Source organism: Parus major, chromosome 20 (assembly GCF_001522545.3).
Source record: "Parus major isolate Abel chromosome 20, Parus_major1.1, whole genome shotgun sequence".
Classification (NCBI taxonomy): domain Eukaryota; kingdom Metazoa; phylum Chordata; class Aves; order Passeriformes; family Paridae; genus Parus; species Parus major.
This window is the reverse complement of record NC_031788.1, coordinates 6,478,819-6,497,147: the sequence shown is the minus strand read 5'-3', so window position 1 is coordinate 6,497,147 and position 18,329 is coordinate 6,478,819. Positions and strand designations below refer to the sequence as shown.

Here is an 18,329-nt window from a genome sequence, read left to right as displayed (position 1 = left end):
GGCCCCGGGCGCACGGCCCGAGCGGGCTCGCTGCGGGCACCGGCCGCAGCGCGGGGCCCTCAGCCGTAGTGGTACACGAAGTCGTAGCTGCTCGGCTCCTTGGGGATCGGCGGCGGCGCTTCGGGGATCTGGATGTTCTCCAAGTCCAGGAGCCTCAGCTTCATTTCCATGCTCAGCAGCGTGTCCAGGTCACTCTTGGTCAGCTCACTGGACATGTCCTTCCCCAAGAGAGCATTAAGCCCGTCAATCCAGATACAGTACTGTGAAAGAGAAGGGGTAATTCGCGACTCCAGGCGTAAATGATACCTTATGTCGAATCTTTCCGTCCATGCAAAAATGAGAGAACTTCAAGCCAGGAAACATTGAAGGGAGTTAATATGTAGGGAAAAAAATCCCACCCCCAACCCTAAAACAGTGCCCACAGATATTTCCAATGGAAGTTACAAGCCTAGAGGAAAGTGTGAGCCCATGGTTGTAGTAGAAGGACAAGAGCTTTTACTGTGGAACAACAAATGAAAAAAGTAAACCTATTCTAGGCATCATAGGAGGAAAAAAAGTAGCAGTCCAGACTAGGGGAAATTAGTGTGGGATTTAATTTTTTTAAATGAAAAAGATAACTAAGGGGAAAAAACTATGGTCCATAATGAGCATCGCCAACATATTCTAGAAATGAAACTGGTGAGAGACAGACTGCTCCAGTCTCTAATGAGAAACAACTGATCCTCCTTAATCTCTGAAGTTAATTGCTAAATATACTCCTGCTTAACCACTACATTTCTTACCTCATATTTATTAGGTGCAATGAAGTTCAAGGTCTCATCGGGATCATATAATATGGAGAAGGCCAATTCTAACACTTCCTAAATGGAAAAGAATCTTTCACTCACCAGCTGAGCAAAACATTACAGCACCTTCTGCTTGCCACCCCGAGAGAGCTGTCTTGCTGCAGCTCCTGATCATGCTTATGGCTCCTTGCAGTCACAAAGGAACACCAGTAAAGGGCCCAGACAGGAGATGAGGTTTGTACACAACACACCTTCAGTGAGGGAGAGCATTCACTCCTGTTGCTCGCTTTCACTCTTGAACACTACAGTATTAAATATTAATGACAGTGAAAAGGGAGCACTTGCCTTATTCTGTTTCAGTGCACTTTTCTCCTTCATGTGTGGACAATCCTTCCCTGTGACAATGGCTTTGATGTCTGCAACTGGAACTAACAGTGAAAAAGTAAAACTCCCAAACAAGCAATCCTAACCAGGAAAAGACAGAACTTTGTATTTGCAACTGAACAGTTTGGTTTTTTTAGCTTGCTAGTTTTCCAAAACACATTACCACTAAGACATCTCTGCAGCTGGCTTTTAAAAAAGAACTATCAAGTAATTCCAAGATTTCAAGAATTTGAGCAAGGACCAAAAGTTGGTAACCCCTTAATCAGGGCTTCAGCCTTGGGTCTTTCATCTTTATCTTGGATTATATTCAGCCTCTAGAGCACAGAAGAGTGCACAGCCTGTAATCAGGACTTACTTTTTTCTTGTAAAGATTCGAAGGTCACTTCCCCCTGGGCATTATCTTCCAGATCTCCATAGTGTAGCACCTTGTGATTCAGAGCCAGGCGACAATACCAGAATCTTTCTGGAACACACACCAAGTAGAGTAAGCTGAGCCAGATCATTCACATAAGGTCTCACAGCCACTATGTTACAGCTTCTCCACCCAATCCATCTGCTCACTCAGTTCCTCAGCACAGCTTATTATTCACGAGGGGATGGCTGTACTCTTAGAAATGCACATCTGTGCCATCCCAAACTCCTGGCTGATATGGACAGCCCAAGTAAACAGCTTTTCTTTCTGGCAACATGCCTGGTGACAGATTGATTTATTAGATCTTATTTGTTATAGTTCTTCAGATGAAAAAATACAGTAGACACTGTCACCTTACCTTGTCTTCTGCGATTTCCAATTTTTCTAAAGCTACTTCCCTCACAAAGCCTGTTCAGGCGCTGTTGCTTTATCAGCTCCAAGATCTCAGGTTGGATTTTCTCTCTCAGCTCCCTGGCAATCAAATATGGAAAAGTAAGCAGAAAATGGAGATAATGGAAAGGATAGAAGGCAGCTGTTTTTGTTAGGCACGTACACAATAGGTGGAGACTGGAAGTCATCTTGGCTCATTCTCTCCGACTGGCGTAGCCGCAGAATCTCAGAATAGCTCAGGCTGCGCAGTTTGCTCTTGAACTGGTCCAAGGAGTTTGGTTTAGAGGGGAGAGCCCTTGTGATCTGTTCCCTAACAACCTGCATAACCTAAAGAGGTGGGACAGGAAGAAAAACAAATCACATTCTTGTTGGCAGCAGAGTATCAGGGCACAGCTCAGTGGCAGCAAAGAATTGGCATGGGATAACCAGGGCCAGGAGTATCAGCATTCTAGTCACTTTGAAGATCCAGAAGAACCAAGAACCTCAGGGCCTTCCAAACAAAATCTGAATCATCCTCCCTTACAATGCCCTGTCACATCTTCTGCGCCCTAGTCTTTAACCAAATGTACAGACTGAGTTATCTACAAAAGATTTTACAAAAACATCTCTTCTCTACCCTGACCTTATTAAAATCTTCTGCTGTCGCCCTCATTTCTTTCCAGGTCTTGTTCAACAGCTGGATACAGATGGCAAACAGTTCCTCAAATGCACGATCATGGGTGAAAAACATGGGGTGATAGTCATTCCGGCCTTCATTGGCTTCAGAAAGAAACAAACCACAAGCACATGAGCATATTGGACAAAAGGGACTGGGAGTAACTAAAGTCCACTACAGTGAGAGACAACTGATGGTGTGCAACAGTTCTTACTCCAAGAGATTAAGATAGTTCAATACTTTGTCACCCCACAGACAGTTTATTGACAACAGCAATTCTCCCCACACTTTGCCATACTCTGTGATTCATGCCCTTTTCATCCAAAATAACTGCTTGCAGTGTTTCCTACCTTCCTCTGGTTGATTTTCTCAGAATGCTTTTGAAACTGTCAGAGCTAATAAACTTCTCCCAAGCTAATGATGGTTTCAGGACTGTTTTGTTTTTTTTTATACAGCACCCTCCTGAAGCTCTGGGAAGTTGAAGCTTTCTGCTTGTGTTTTTCAGGAGAACCAGAGTGCAAACACCAAAATTTCTTATTTTATTTTGATAGTGGTATTATCACTCAGACATCAACAGCGCTCACTCCAAGCTCACCATGTCCTTACATGGTGGAAGTGAGAACAAGGTGCAAATGATTATTGTGAATTGTGAATTATGAATATTACTTTCTAAAAGCATCATCCCAGCAGCCTGTAAAGCTGGGTAATAAATGGTACTTACGGAGCTCCCCAACTTGCAGGATCTCACAAAGCATCCTGGTGAGCTCAATGGCACTGCGCCCAAAGGGACACTCGTGTTTATCTTCTCGACTGCTGTTCTCCAGAACAATCTACAAGAACAGGATGCCACACACTAAGAAGAGCTGCTGAGGAGTTGGCATCTGTAAAAATCAGCAGCTTCACATACCCTGATATAGGTGTCCTGATGAAATTTGGCCAAGTAAAGCATGTTGTCCAATGCCAGCATCCCAGGAGGGGTCTGTGTAAAATCCATGGCTGGATTGATGTGATTCTGTGAAGAGAGTGTGTAAAAAGAATCCAAACAAATTAGCTCAAAGGAATTGTGTGAGAACTTTTTCTGAATGGATTTTAAACCACCTGTCCATCAAGCACTCCCTCACATCTATCCAAGAGGTAAACTTGAACACCTGCTGACAATGCTATCTGAACTTTTTAGAGGAGAGGCTGATTCCAAGTTCCTCATAGCACAGGTGCATATGGTAAGGAAATACCTCCAGAGAATGCCTAATGAACCCTTGCATTTCTCCCATCAGCAAGTTCATAACAATCTTCCCAGGAGTGTGAGTGTAAATGAATCTCTAAGCTCAGATACCGAAGTAAGGTAAAGGAAACAGCTATTTCTGTTCCTTATTTCCCCACAACTCCTATGGAGATGGCTTAGATTGCCTTCACAAAGTTCACAGTCTAGATGCATACAGTGAATCCCAGCATCTTGTAGTCCTTGGTGTACATGGCTTTGCGTTTCTCTGTTCCGCTGCCAGGGACGGTGTTGCTGTCAGACTCTGCATCAAATGCAATTCTTCTCAACTCAAATATGATGTCTCTCTGTGCCTGAAGGACAGAAGGCAGGGAAATGGTGATGTGATCAATCACTACAGCAGTATTTTCACATAATGCACAGTCCTGGAGCTCTCTTCAGAGCTCACACAATGAACAGAGAGGGATGCCAAAGGTCATTAACACTGTGCACAAAGAGGCAATTCATTTCAGAATGGCAAGTTTCACTACAGTGAGTAATGCAAAATATTTGTTTGAATTTTTCTTTAAGTGCAAGTTTAGTTACAGGCAATTTCTAGGCATTCAGGCAATGGCATTTCTCCTTAAAAGCTGCAATACAACTGAGTAACAGACACCTTAAAAATGCCAGTCTTCCTCCTATACTGCAAGCAAATGGATAAAGTTATGTGCCCTCCACAGAGGTAAAATAACCAGTTTGACAGCTGGCATCATACTGGTCAAGAAAGGAGTATATGACTAAGTTCCCACTTACATCTCAGAGTCCCACAGAATGCAGTAGGATGGTCATGAGCATACCCTAATCTCAAGGTTTATAATGTGAAGGGTGAGTTTGAAACTTTATGTACCACCTACTGCAAATTCTGCAGAGCTTGGGAGCTCAGGAATAAAGCCCCTTGTACATCCCATTCTATCAGGTCTTACTCAGCCCTAATACTGACCTGATCATTTGGATCCATCTTGGTCATCATTCTCTCTTCCAGGAGATTAAAGGTCAGGACTTGCAGGACATAGAGCTGATGTGCCATTTCTGTTTTAATGGGGCGGTTTCCTCTGATCACATGCTGCAAAATAAAGCAGAGGGTAGAAATTAAGAGAATGCAAATAAAAGCTGAGGTATTAGCCCTAGGCATATGCCAGACTGCATGTGCACCTCTCTGTATGAAGATTCAGTTGTTTAACCTCCATATTCCACCAGAAGCATAATCACAGTGCTCTGTAAGAATAAAAAGCAGCCTCCTGGTAACTCTCTTTTGAACATGTTTTACCTTTGAAAGAGTCACTTTTCTGAAAGTGGCCTGAAGGCAGCAAAATTTACACTATGCATAAGTGAAACCTCCATTGAAAGAACATTAGGAAGCACTCTGTCATTCAGGCATACTTACATTTAGGATTATAGACCTCAGGTGCTTCTGGGCAAACGCATTAGCCATTTCCTGTTGTGGAATTTAAAGATGAAATACCATCAGTGAAATATAAACAAAAAGCCCACACTGTGCAGAAAGGAGAAAATGGAAGAAGCCTATAAATTGGAGATAGCACTGGCACATAACAAAGTGCTTTTCTACAGATTCAATTTAGCATGACATCTCACCACAACTCATAGATGGCTCACCTACAGAACATCACTAATGTGGAGAAAGCCACTAGCATAGTCAAAGCACTGAAGTAAATTTAGCTTAATGTTGGACATCAAATGGTACTTCACTATTAGGAGATAAGGCAGCATGTTGTGCATTGCCCAGGAAAAATCTGCCATCTACAAGAGCCTCCTCCCATCAGCATTTCACAGCCTTTTATACCAAGGTAAACACCCAGTAACAAGGGCTATGGGATTCAGGTTTCAGGTCTCCTGCCTCTCAAAAACTCTCCCTCTGAAATTTATTTCCTTTGCCCAGTTCCTAAAGAGATGTTCAGAAGCCAGTCTGAGGACAATTTGCAGAAGCATTTCAATTTACAAAAATACAGGCTAATAATTTTCATGCTTAGAGGAAAGCTTCCAGTTTCCATCTTGACTGCATGGCTTCCTTCTCTGGATGAGGAGGGTTTCCCCAAACATTAAGTCATGATGACAAAGTCACAGTAGATGCAAGATGCCTTCAGTTCCAGCAAGTTACACATGCACCTGCAAAAACTTAACCTGTGCTTTGCTTGTAAATTGTGAAGATGCAATTTCTAACATACCAGTGATCTCATTACCCCTGCTAGGAGAATGGCACAAGTGCTAATGTTAAGGTGAATATAATAAGTTTGCTGCTACAAGCAAAATCTTTTTGGTAAGAAAAATCTGTTGGGCATTCTATCATCTGGAAGAAGTCCAAAAGAACTGACAGTCTGAGATCTCTTCACATTCCTGTGCAGTGCAGATTGAGAATTGGGAGCAGATGTGGAGTCTCAGACAATTGCACTCGATCAGCTCTGTACTCTGAGCAATCAAAGACTTTCCAAGTGCTCATATCAACATCAATCTTGACAGATTAAGAAGTCTAGTAAAATGTGTGCATTAGCCTTTTTCAGAGTCCCTATTATCACTTTTGATCCAGACAGAAACCTCCTGAACCAAGACAGTGACTGACAGGCAAGCTCTAATGGCTTCAAGTTCAGCAGTGCTCATGTTACAGCCAAAGTGAGTCAGTGCTTGAGTGGAACGTATCTAAGGAGCATCTAGATGAAGTAGGAGGTGCTTTCAGAGAGAACACACTGCCCTCTGAGTCACTATTTTCTACTACAATTTGTGAGATGTAGTACTGAGAATAGGACCAGGCTCTGTTGTTAGGATTTGCTCATGAATGCAACACAAAGAATCCTTTCTCTGAAGGAATTAGTTTGTACATGGGATGGAGTTAACAGGTGACTGAAGCAGATTAAGAGTGGGAAGGACAAAGACAATTAAACAATTCTGAACAGCATGGAAAGAAGCATGAGCACACACACAGTCTAACCACTGCTAAGGGATCTATGCTCTGCTGAGAGTCCAGTAAGGCCCACTTTGCTGCCTGATGGTCACAGAAACACAGAATGATTTGTGCTGAAAGGGATGTCTTGAGATCACTTAGTCCGGCTCTGCTGGTTCAAGCAACATCAGACAGATCTGTTTGCCCAGGACTGTGTCCAGTCAGGTTTTTAATACCTCCACTGATGGAGACTCCATAATCTCTCTGGGTAACCTGTTCCAGTGTTTGACCACTCTCACATTTAAGTTGTGTATGTGTGCATGTGTTCATGTGGAATTTCCTGTGTTTTAAGCTGTGCCCACTGCCTCTTGTCCTGTCAGTAGACTCAACTGAAAGGAGCCAGGCTCCCTCTTTTTTATTCCCTTCCATCAGATATTTAAACACATAAGACCTCCCTGAGTCTTCTCTTCTTAAGGCTGATCAATCCCAAACCTCTCAGGCTCTATTCATATGGAAGATACTCTAAGTCCCTTAGCCAACTTCATGGCCCTTTGTGGCAATTTGGATTGTATTCAAGGGAGGGAAAAAAAGTGAAAAATCCCTTGAAATTTTGTTTGCTATGATGTCTACTGTCTTTGCTGAATTACCAACAGAGGAGTGTGATTTTTCTTATGTTCATGCATTAAGCATATCCATTAATTTTACAAATTATGTACATTTATTGAGATGGCAGTGTCCACTCTGAAGGCACTGCCTCCTTGAAAAAAGTGGAACATTCTCTGTGCCATGCAGAAAACAAAAAAAAACATACCAGAATCACAACACAGAAGGTTCCAAATCAACCTATTAATAAGAATGGTGATTTCCCTGGAGTTAGCACAGGGCAAAAAACATTCTTACACTACAATTACCATAAGGGAGAAGTCACAAATTAGGCAGAGTTTATGCTCTAGCCCCAAGTCAGCATTAAGTTTCGTGACTGCTCTTGACAAACAGCCCTATCTTTAGAAGGATGCAGCAGGATATGAAACTGTCATTAACACAAGTAAGATCTGGGGCATAAACTCATGCTGCAGTAAGTTTAAGTAGATTCAGATTGCTAAAGAACGTGTTTCAGTTTTACAATTGGTTCACCTGGTCAGTCTTGCAGTATCAGTTTCCTTTTATGACCAGCTGTATGACCTTGTGTGCACAGTAAGCCATTCAGGGTTTCTCCTGCTACTGATTCTTCTCCCCTCCACAGTCTGAGTGCATCCCCAGGAGTCCTCCCGCCCTTCTCCCTAGGTTCATCCACTCTCTGAGGCTGTGGGCATCATCCCTGGGATACAAGGAGGCACAGCTAGAGAAAAGCTAACATGCCTACAGGTCCCCTACATGACCAGCCCCCAGGCTTGAGTTACTTACAGTGATGGGCAGGTCTAGTGGGTTAAGCAGCTTGTCCTGCTGGCAGAAAGCAAAAAAAGGCACAAAGAGAAGCAGACAGGATTTAGCTTGGAGTCCAGGAATAAGGCACAAACAGGGCACTAGAGAAGAAAGGCTTAACACAGCAAAGCTACACAATACACACATATGCACATCTTGCAGGTAGCTGAGATCTTGGGAGTTTCTTCAGAGCAGGGCAGTGTTTCATTTCTCATGTTTGCCAGCAGGAATATCCCTCTACTTAAGAAAGGTCCCTTTTTGGGGGAGAGGGAGGTGGGGTGATTTTTTTATTAAGTACATACAGCCCCAAGGACTCTACCCAGCCTTCCTCTCCCATACACAACTTAAAAAAGCTTCCCATGCAGTCTGGAGGATTACTTTCTGTCTCTGAAGGTCTTTCAGAATCCTTTCTGAGCATGTCCTAACTATAGGTGTGTGTTCCAGGACACATTATTAATGGGATGGTACTTTTTCTCCTCTGTTGCCATACTGAAACAGCCACTGAAGTTCTTGGCAAGGTCTGAGGTCTACCTTGCCCAGACAATATGATTTCTGAGGCATAAACAGCCAGGCAGAAACCATCACTCAGGTTTAAAGTCAAAAGGCAAGAACAAACCTGTCTCTTGTCCTCAGGTGCCTTCAGGAAGAGGGCATTGATCAAGGCAATGGCATATGTCTGAATCTCTTGGTTTGAGCTGCAGGAACAAAAAGGAGACCTGTAAGGCAACAGGCAGTACAGAATATTGCAGCTTGTTGCTTTACCTGCACCATGAAAACACTGATTACAGCTGTCTTGCATTTTCAACAGACAAGCAGGACTCATGTAACCTATGCTTATGATGTCCAGCTCTTCAAAAGACTTGCAAAAACCTGATAGTTTAAATAGTTTAAGTATTTTCCTCATTTTGACACATCTCTGGATAACGACAATATTCTTTTGTTCTATTGCTCCCTTCCAAATCTTTTTCATTTTGATCAATCTGCTGAACTTCAGACATGCAAATCTCCATGCACCACCCTAGGTTCTTGGGCCTCCAAGCTGCACAGGTCTCTGAATTCTGTAATGCACTTTTGCTCTCCTTGTCAGGGTTTGTTGCTCTTTCCACCACACTACTTGCTTTTTGACAAAGCAGAACAATTTTTTAGGTTAGTTTCTCCTCTTCTAACTCATCTCCTTTGGACATGTTTCCATGGCCATGTTCTTCCAGAACATATCCTCTGCTATGAACTGTTTCCTCCTGATGGTCTTGCCAAGAAAACCACCAGCAAATCCTGACTCACCCTCCACCTCCCTTTCCAAAATACTCCCTGCATGGATACATTTTTAAGTGACCATTTGTGTTCTGGAAGCACTTAAGCCCACAAGTTTATGTCTTGTGCAAAGAGAATTTGCTTAAAAAAACCTGTGTGTGTTCAATATTAGGACCAAATCTGTGTTTGACTAAGCCAGAAATCATAAAGCTGAAAGAAAATATATTCTTTGTAGAACAAAGCTGCTGGAGTGTTCAGGAGAACTTGTTCAGCTTTTCTGTTAACCAAATTCAAATGTATAAACATTCCAAGCACACAGTGACATTGATGCAATACTTTGTTTGCACTAGAATTTGGTTAAACTACTGTTCACTGACTAAAGAGTATCCATCACATTCACAAATAGTGCTTTTCCACATGTTCAGAATTAAAAGGCTTGAGAAAAAACTCAACCTACTCAAAGCTTTAACAACTACATGCTGCTTTTTTATAATGAAGAGTAGAACTGACCTAGACAAACAGCCCTTAGAGACAGATATTAATTTGCCAGTTTGTTTGGAAAGAGAGGAAGGAAATGAAGGGAATTTTTAATCCCTTCCAGCAAGAAAAGCAATTGTCTTCTTCCTTAGTATGCAGGACAAAACCCAGAAGATGATGAGCTCTTAGATTCTAGTGGAGACAATTTAAGGAGAGGTAAAAGTGACAGACAGCTGGATGCAAAACCTTTGGGAAGTAGTTCTAGTGAAATGCAGGTTTGGTTCTAGCACTGAACACACTTGGGCATCAGATATTTTAAGCTAAATATCTTATTTTAAAATCTAAAATAGCTTATTTTAAGCTAAATATCTTTGTTCAACACTCATGTGCCCAAGTGCTTCCAGAATGCAGAACATATTTTTCTAGGATCTCCCTTTTAAAACAAATCCATTAGAAATCTTCAAGTTCAAGTAAGTTGTCATATTGGTAATACAAAAATTGTAATCTTTAAGTATTCCAAGGGTAAGCAGATGTATTTTTAAATAAACAAGCAGTCATAAAATCGGTATAAATCACACCAGTGCTGGGTGGACACTCACACTTGCAGGTGGGAAATGAGCTGCCCCACAGTGATCTCCTCTGCAATCTTCTGGTACAGAGTCTGGCTGTTGAGCACCATGCTCTCCAGGATGGCCAGGGAGCGCTGCAGGATGGACACGTCCACCATGGGCTGGCTCACGTACCCTGCAATCTGAAATCACATCAAGCAGCAGGTCAGCTGCTGCCCATCCACGACACCTTGTGCTGAGTGAGCCAGGGCTCAGAAAGGGGGTGCACTGAGCTCTCAGACAGTACTCAGCTTCTCAAAGTGTTTTGCATTAAAGCATGGAAATAAACAATATCCAGTCACCCCCTCCACCCAAACTCACCTGTTTGATGAAGGTTATTGAGACCATGTCCCAGGAGACAATACCGTGGTCCATGAGCTCCAAGAAGGCAGTCAGGGTGAAAGCCAACATCTCACTATAACTGAGAAATTGAAGAATTCGGTTACAATAGATCTGCTGGCAGGAAAAAAAAGCCTGCTCAAGTTGGATAAGAGAAAAATGTCACCACATTCTCCTAATAACACAGTTTGGTACCTGGGGGAGCAATAAAGTGTATGCATTTATGCAGGTAATTTTACTGTTTTGTAGAAAAATATTTTACATTTCCTGGTTACAAGCACAAATTAAAATCAGCAGCAGTGAGTCCCTAGTCCTGCCACCAGAGACTCACAACCACCTGCATCAGTGGCTAATCAAAGGAACAAACACGTTTTCACATCAGAAAAAAAACTAAGGTAAGTTAATTGTCCTCTAAATATTGGGACCTGAAATAAAATGAAGGCACAGCATGAATTGTGGAAAATTTAATACATAACCACAAGACAGAAAGATATAAGAGACTGAAGGAAAAATTGCCAAAAATGTATTAGTTGCTAATATATAAGCAGAGCTATAAATGTTATTACAGTAAGTTATGAAGACTTTAAAAGTACTTTCAACAAAATATAATAACTGCAACAGAAAATCCAGGTGAATTATTTGCATCATAGCCCACTGTGAATGGGCTTGAGGAAACTTCCAGAGCAAATCATGACTGTCTCCTCTTCTGTCTCGTGAGGTTTAGCAAATGACAAGAAGGACTTTGTCTCCACAGATCAGCATTTGCTATGAGGTGAGCTGCTTAATGCCACTTCAGCAAGCAAAATTAGCCCCTTATTCAAGGCCTTCTCCCAGAGTCCTGGAATAAAGGAAACTTACTGGGATAGAAGCTTGGTCCCACTCTCCACAAGCCGTGTCAGCACTGTAATCCCCTCCATGTTGATGAACTCGGTGGCGAAGGTGACGTCTGCTGAAAGTTTAGCCAGTTCCTTCATGGCTTCCAGCCGGGCTTCCATGCTGTGCAACTGGATCTTCTCCATCAGCTGGCGAGCTGCCCTGGACTGGCAGGAAAGAGGGATGCTGCCAGTTACAGACCAGTCACCTGCAGCCTGAGTCCTGCCAGCATCAGCATTCTGTCAGAAGCCCATGGGTGGGCAGGGAGAGCAGAGCCAGGCTAGAGATACAGCAAAGTCACATTCAGTAGCTGCGGTCAGCAAGTCTGAGACAGACTAAAAAAAGGCTTCTCTCAGCAAGAGATAAAATGCTGTTTTGCATATTACAGCAAATGCCTGATTTTCTCCTTGCTGAGGTAAGTGGAGGTGGGTATAGAGATATGGAGCAACACCATTAAAGAAATACAATATTGATAAAAAATCTCATAGATGCAAAGAGAAGCATGATCTCATTTTGTGTATCCACAAGGCATTCTGTAAGATTTCTCAGACACAGATCACTGATATCCTCTTAATTCCCTTTTCCCCAAGTACCTTCTCCCAGTTCTACTCACCCTCAGCTCTATGCCAAGGCACTTGCACATAAAAAGGTTTAAGAATTAAAATAAAAAGAAAGCTGCAAAAGATGACTTTTGAGGGCACATTAAAAACAATTCAGCAGGAACAGCCTCTTCTTAATCAAATTTGTCTCTAATTTTTTGCATTCAGTCACTGGAACTGTTGCTTTCTAACTGACCATGCTAAGTGCACTCATATTGAGAATGCATTTGTTGGGTGTTTCACAGCATCTTAATCTAGGAGATGCATTAAAACTGTAAACTGGATTTATTGACAGGAAGTCCTATAAAAGGGCAGAGCACCCAAAGGAAAGACACACACCACAGCCAGGATGGAAAACAAAGAGTGCATGCCTGACTGTGTGGAAGGGCCCAACACAAAGATAACCCCCTGCAATTTGGGGAGAAAGAGAAAGAAAAGCCAAGAGCTAAGAAACAGCCTGTCACCCATGGAGAGTTACTGAGAAAGAGGGAGGTGAGGAAGCATTTACCGGGGAGACTGCCAGCTGTAGGATAGTTCCATTCTTGATGTCACAGCGAGTCTGAAAGAAAACCCAAACTTAAACTGTGGGAAAGTGATGGGGAGAAAAAAAATCCCAGCTGGATCTACAGTGCACATCTGTAAGCACAAGTAAAGGGGCTCCTGTACCACACAACCCTGCTGAGGGTACTGAACTTGAGTGCTTGAGTCACCACACCTACAGGCATGCAAAGGGAGCAGTGCCAGGCTCCTCTGTTGAATGGCACCATTTGAGTCTGAATCTGAGAGCAGAGATGATGCTCATCAAGGATTAGTGCCAGAACTGTCCCATGACTGTAGTCCAAGACATTCTGGACTCTCACCCAGGACATCAGCAAACTGCTGCCTCTCACACTGACCTGCTCTGTGATGTACAGCTGGGGACCATCAGCATAACGCAGTGTGTAGTACTCAGGGTTTGGCAATGACCACCTGGCAGAGGAAGAAGAAGGATGTATTAAGCCTCTTTGTCCTCTTTCTTCTGGTTTTCATTTAGGAAATGGAGCTTGATCCCAGGAAGTTGCAAAAGAACTTTCAAGCAAAGCTTTAGCAGGGGAAATTAGGTCTCTCAAAGAGGGGATAAAACTCCTCTTGAGGACAACGTGGGACTTCAGCCTACTCTACATTAACTCTGTGGAACACCTGAGGACACCTACACTTCAAGAACAGCAGGATGGACTGGCTAATCCTCAGAGAAATTGACCCTAGGGCATACAAATGCATACACTTAGAATTGGAATAAAAATGGAAGGCCCCCATTTTCCAGGAGATCCTTTTCTTCACAATTTAAATCCCAGCCTATTCCATGGCCAAAACCAGCAGCAGGCAGCAGGGACTGTGCTAGCAGCACATTAACAAGCAGCAGACTTCCACAGTAACCCAGCAAGACTTGTCAGCAGGACAGACTTTCTCCACAAGGATTCCCAGAGAACTACTCACCCATCACAGACCTCCTTGATGATGGATGCAAGAGGCCTTTTCTAGAACAGAAAGAGAGTCCTCAGTAGCCGTGTTCCTCTCAACCAGAAAGGAATACTGCCCATTTCTATGCTTCCCACATTCCAGTAGCAATGCTGGGGTGCCTTTCCTCCCCCATCTGGTTAGCAGGTCTCACCTGATCTATTTCCAGCAGCTGGGCATTGGCACCTGGCCACTCAACAGCCACTTTCACAATGTCTGAAGGTGGTGGCATTGCTCCAGACTCCTCCTACAACAGCATACACCTCCACACCTGTTAAGAGAAAGGATAGTGAGCGTCTTCTCCAAAAATTATTTCACTTGCTGCACTGGACCTAACACCAAGCTTCAAAACATCTAAGCTCAGCCTTATGGTTTCCTGGGCCTGACAGGGACAAAACACCCAGTATTAGCAGAGACCAAGGCCTCATACAAACAACATGTGGTGAAATTGCATGCCCAGCTTCATCACCTGAGAAATACTTCTAAGATCTTGTTGGGGCACTCACAAGAAGGAGGGTCACTGATCAGAGCCCCATCTGCTACCCACTGTCTGTACTGGCAGCTCAGTCTGCAGGACTACTAAAGCAGCAGCTCCCTAAGCCCAGCTGCTGTCTGTAGGTGAGAACAGAACAGACTGCCCAAATAGCCTCCCTCCCCTGAGCTGGTGTTTACTCATACCCCACCTGAATTTCTTAGATAACTTGATCCACTCAGGATACCCAAACAGGCTCTTAGCAAAGAGGCAGCAGCTGGCTTTATCCTATCCCCTTCCTGTAACATCATAAATCCAAATCATGAGCATCCATCACAGATAAGATAACCTGGCACTTGCTCTGGAAGTCCACCTTTCACTTTCTACCTTTCAGAGCATAAGCTTGTATTCAGGGTTTGGTCCCAGTCAGTTGTCAGACACAGTCATTTGTGCCCAAAACACTGGACTACATGACCTCTGCACTCCTATGACAGCCAGACTTGGTCTACTCTACCACCCCCTGGGACGTATCTAGCAAGCCAGATTCAGAATTTCATAAATTCAGGAAAGCCTACCCCAATCCACAGAGATGGCTACAAGTCAGTACTCTTGAGAATGGCTTGTATTTTCTTAAAACTCATTAAATGACTCTAAGACTAAACACAACTCATGCAGAAAAGTGTCAAGTTAGGTTCAAAATAATATCTCCAACCTTTCAGATAAACAGAACACATTAGCTGGCCTTGGAAAAGCAGCAGGCTCAGGGCACCAAATCAGGGCAATTACCAGTATACAACCAGTAGTCCCCAAAGAGCCCAATTTGTATGGTACCACCAGACCTGCAGGGCATACAGGTTTCCATGTATTAAATCTAGAAACAGAAAGGCAGTTCCCAAATGGTGAGTGATTTCCACTCACTGTTCTCCAGCAATTAAAGGCTATGATGGCCTAAACTGAGAGCCTGAGAAACATCAGTGCTGTGCAGAAGCACACAAACAACATCCCCAGTAACCAGCCTGTAATAACTGAACAGGTAATTACCTCTCCCACGAGCGAGCCAAGTCACAACCAGAAAACATCTAAATCTGTATCTGTTCAAGTCACAACAAATACACAGTGAAGAGACAAGGCTCAAAGATTAGTCCCTGAGTATAAAGAATTGAATTTGCAACTTTTTAAGCTAATTTACCCATGAGTAATTATGCATGAGCAATTAGCATCTAATTACCACTTCTCCCTTCAGCCTCTTGCAGTACAGTCATAGTCATCTATTTGTATTTCAAGTGGCAAGTCGCTACTGAAAAGTACAAGGAAATACAGCACTTTATATGCCAAAACAATCATGTCCAGATTACCAGAGGTAGAAGCCTTTACAAATCTCTAACTTGTCTTTTCCACTCAAAGAACACCCCTCATTCAGAGAGGGGAAGTGCCCATTGAAACAGAAACACTGACATGAGGGGAAATCCTGCAGAAATCATAGAACATTTATGTTGGAAAATACCCTTTAGGTCATGAAATCAAACCATAAACATAACACTGCCAAGTCCACCACTAAATCACATCCTTAATAGCCATACAAATGTTCTGTTTCATCCCCAAAAAAGTATTGCAGAGGCACACAGCACCTAGAGGTCACACACTCTACCTGCAGCTGCCCTGATATCCTCACCACCAAAACCAACCAAGTTGAATTGCACTACCTTGGTATCCTAAAAAAAAAAAAGCTCTCAGCTGCAAACAAATTCAAAATAACTCACCATGATATTTAACACTTATTTCTGCCCCAAATTTCTTCCATAAATGAGCACCCACTCATGACTGGCAACCGTGCTCCTTATTCCAATCAGTATTCAAGGCACAGCAAATACAGTGAAAGAAACAGGGCTTCAGGACTCTGAAAAATATCTTCAAGGTTTTTCTTTTTTTGCACAGCAGCTCCACAGAACAGACACCACAGGCATCCCTACCAAGGCAGAGATTTGAACACTAAAGTGACTTGGCTAAGGAGAACTCAGAGAAGCAGGAATTAAAAATTTAAAAGGGTAGGAAACTTTTTAGAACAGTCTTGGTCAAACGATGCTTTGAAAGACCAACACAAATCAATGGTTCAGCAGAAGCAGCTTTCCAGAAGAGAACAAAGAAGATTGGACTATGAAAACAAAGGGTACTTCAGGTCAGCCTCTTAACATAGGGTTGTCTGCCAAAAGCATGCTTTGAAAAGATTTCACTGTGCATCTGCAGACAAGAGGGGTGTCAAGATGTTTGGTTTTACAATGGATATTTTGCAGTGCAACAGTGATAGAGCTGATAAAATTTTTGAGAAGCTCTCGTGAGGAAGTAGAGACCATGATGTTGTGTAATGGTGTTTATCAGTCAGTCACTTATGTGCATGCTCTCACAGCACATTCTTCTCAACAGCATGTAAACAATTTCTCACACTTCGTACGGAGAGACAGAAGCCAAGCTAAAATCCATCAAAAATTAATTCAGTCTGCTTCTGCAGAGTAAGATCTGTCATATAAAGCAGTGGTGCAGGGGTAGCTGCAGGGCAAGGAAAAAAATCAGCAGAGCCACTAAAAACACACTATTGAAAAGACTTCTGAGAAGCTGCAAGCTAAAACAACTAGAGTATTTCAAGCAGAATTTCCCTATTCACAAACTCAATCTTCTTTTCATTACAGATAGAGAACAAAGTGTGCTGCACACAGAATGAAAATGAGGAGGATGAAAGAACATTCCCTGAAAAAGAAAAGCTGCCTGGTAGAATCCCCCAGTCAACAAGCAAATAGCTGCAGATTCTGAAACCTGTAGATGCAACAAAACACCCTCAGCAGTCCTCAGCAAGTCCCCAGATGGCACCAACTGGCCAAGCTAAAGTTGGAAGTGATGCTGGCAGAGGGACTAATGGGACAGGTGGGCAGAGAAGACACATTCCTTGGCCAAGCAGCATGAAAGGGTAGGAGAGAGCAGAGTCCAACCCAAAGGCTATGCAGTTTTCTATGTTACCTCACACAGCAATGAGAAACAGCCCTCTCTAGATAAACCAGAGAGCCAAAGAGCTCAGATTCCCTGCCTCTGGAATCCTACACTCCTCCAAAGGCCTTCCACGGCTGCACTTTGGCTGTAAAGCACTCCTATGGGCCCTGGCCACGCACATTTCAACACAGTACGGTAGAGACCATCTCTTGGCAAAGACAGAAACTGATAGCAACAAGCAAAAAGAGAACTGCTTTATTATTTTTAATCAGTCAAGTGACCTCAAAGACGCCAGCCAGGCGGCAGCCCCTGAAGCTTGGCCCAAAACCTAGTTAAAGGCACTAAACAATATTTTTTCTGCCGAGCACCGTCCGCGCTGTGCCCCGGCTCCCGAGGGAGCAGCGGCCTCGCCCCTCTCGGTGGCGCGGCCCCTCCGGGGGCAGCGGGGGCGGAGCGCGGCACAGCGGGAGCTGAGCTGGGCCGGGCCGGGGTCTGCACCGCCGGGGAGGGCGGCGGCCGCGGCAGCGGACCCGAGACGCTCCCATCCCTCCCTTTATCCCTACCCACGCCCTCGCCCGCGCTGCCCCGGCCCCGCCGCGGCTCTGGCACCGCCCCTGGGCGCGTCATGCGCCCGCCGCGCTGCCATGGAGACCGCGGGGACCATGGAGACCCGACCCGCCCGCCCCGCCGCCCCGGCGCACCCCCTCGGCAGCCGAGTCAGCGCCGCTAACCGAGCGTCCCTCGTCCCTGCGCCCCTCCTCGCCTCCGGGGCCGCCGCGGCGGGGCTCACGTCAGCTCCCCGTGCCCACCGTGCCCCGCCTCCGGGAGCGGCTGCGAGCGCCAGGGGCCGGGGGTGCAGGAGCTCATGCAGGGCAGCCGCTCGGGCTGGCGCGGGGCTCTGCGGCGGCGCCGCGGCCGCGCTCGGCTCCCTCCGCCCCGGCAGCGAGCGCGGGGCCGCGGAGCTCTGCGCAGCCCCCGCCCCCGGGCCCGCCCCGCCCCGGGAAGCGCGGCCGCGGCGCGCCGGAACGGGCGGGG

At 44.5% G+C, this 18,329-nt stretch overlaps 1 protein-coding gene across 9 annotated transcripts; it reads right to left on the bottom strand.

The window, feature by feature from the left end:
• Positions 1-18,300, bottom strand: ELMO2 (engulfment and cell motility 2). 9 transcript variants are annotated; one of them, XM_015647787.1, is made up of 22 exons: positions 18,026-18,300; positions 13,998-14,114; positions 13,823-13,863; positions 13,243-13,315; positions 12,855-12,905; positions 11,733-11,914; positions 10,857-10,956; positions 10,527-10,678; positions 8,816-8,915; positions 8,182-8,217; positions 5,269-5,319; positions 4,825-4,947; positions 4,064-4,198; positions 3,534-3,638; positions 3,348-3,456; positions 2,594-2,730; positions 2,135-2,298; positions 1,940-2,052; positions 1,525-1,632; positions 1,131-1,213; positions 783-860; positions 1-260 (listed from the first exon to the last, which is right to left on the bottom strand). In XM_015647787.1, exons 2-22 carry the CDS (start codon positions 14,073-14,075, stop codon positions 60-62), a joined length of 2,220 nt encoding a protein of 739 aa, XP_015503273.1. In that variant the 5' UTR covers positions 14,076-14,114; positions 18,026-18,300; the 3' UTR covers positions 1-59. The 9 variants fall into 9 exon arrangements, 8 of the variants coding, with proteins under 8 accessions (XP_015503273.1, XP_015503272.1, XP_015503274.1 ...); XM_015647786.3 differs by having other exon boundaries at positions 17,996-18,219; XM_015647788.3 differs by having other exon boundaries at positions 18,035-18,219.
• Positions 18,301-18,329: the final 29 nt, after the last annotated feature.

Excerpts from the sequence above, each read along its gene's own strand:
- ELMO2 (XM_015647787.1), bottom strand. The coding sequence starts at position 14,075 with ATGCCACCACCTTCAGACATTGTGAAAGTGGCTGTTGAGTGGCCAGGT. Across the intron at positions 13,864-13,997 it reads AGCTGCTGGAAATAGATCAG|AAAAGGCCTCTTGCATCCAT; the intron begins GTGAGACCTGCT and ends TTTCTGTTCTAG. Across the intron at positions 5,320-8,181 it reads CACTAGACCTGCCCATCACT|GAAATGGCTAATGCGTTTGC; the intron begins GTAAGTAACTCA and ends ATTCCACAACAG.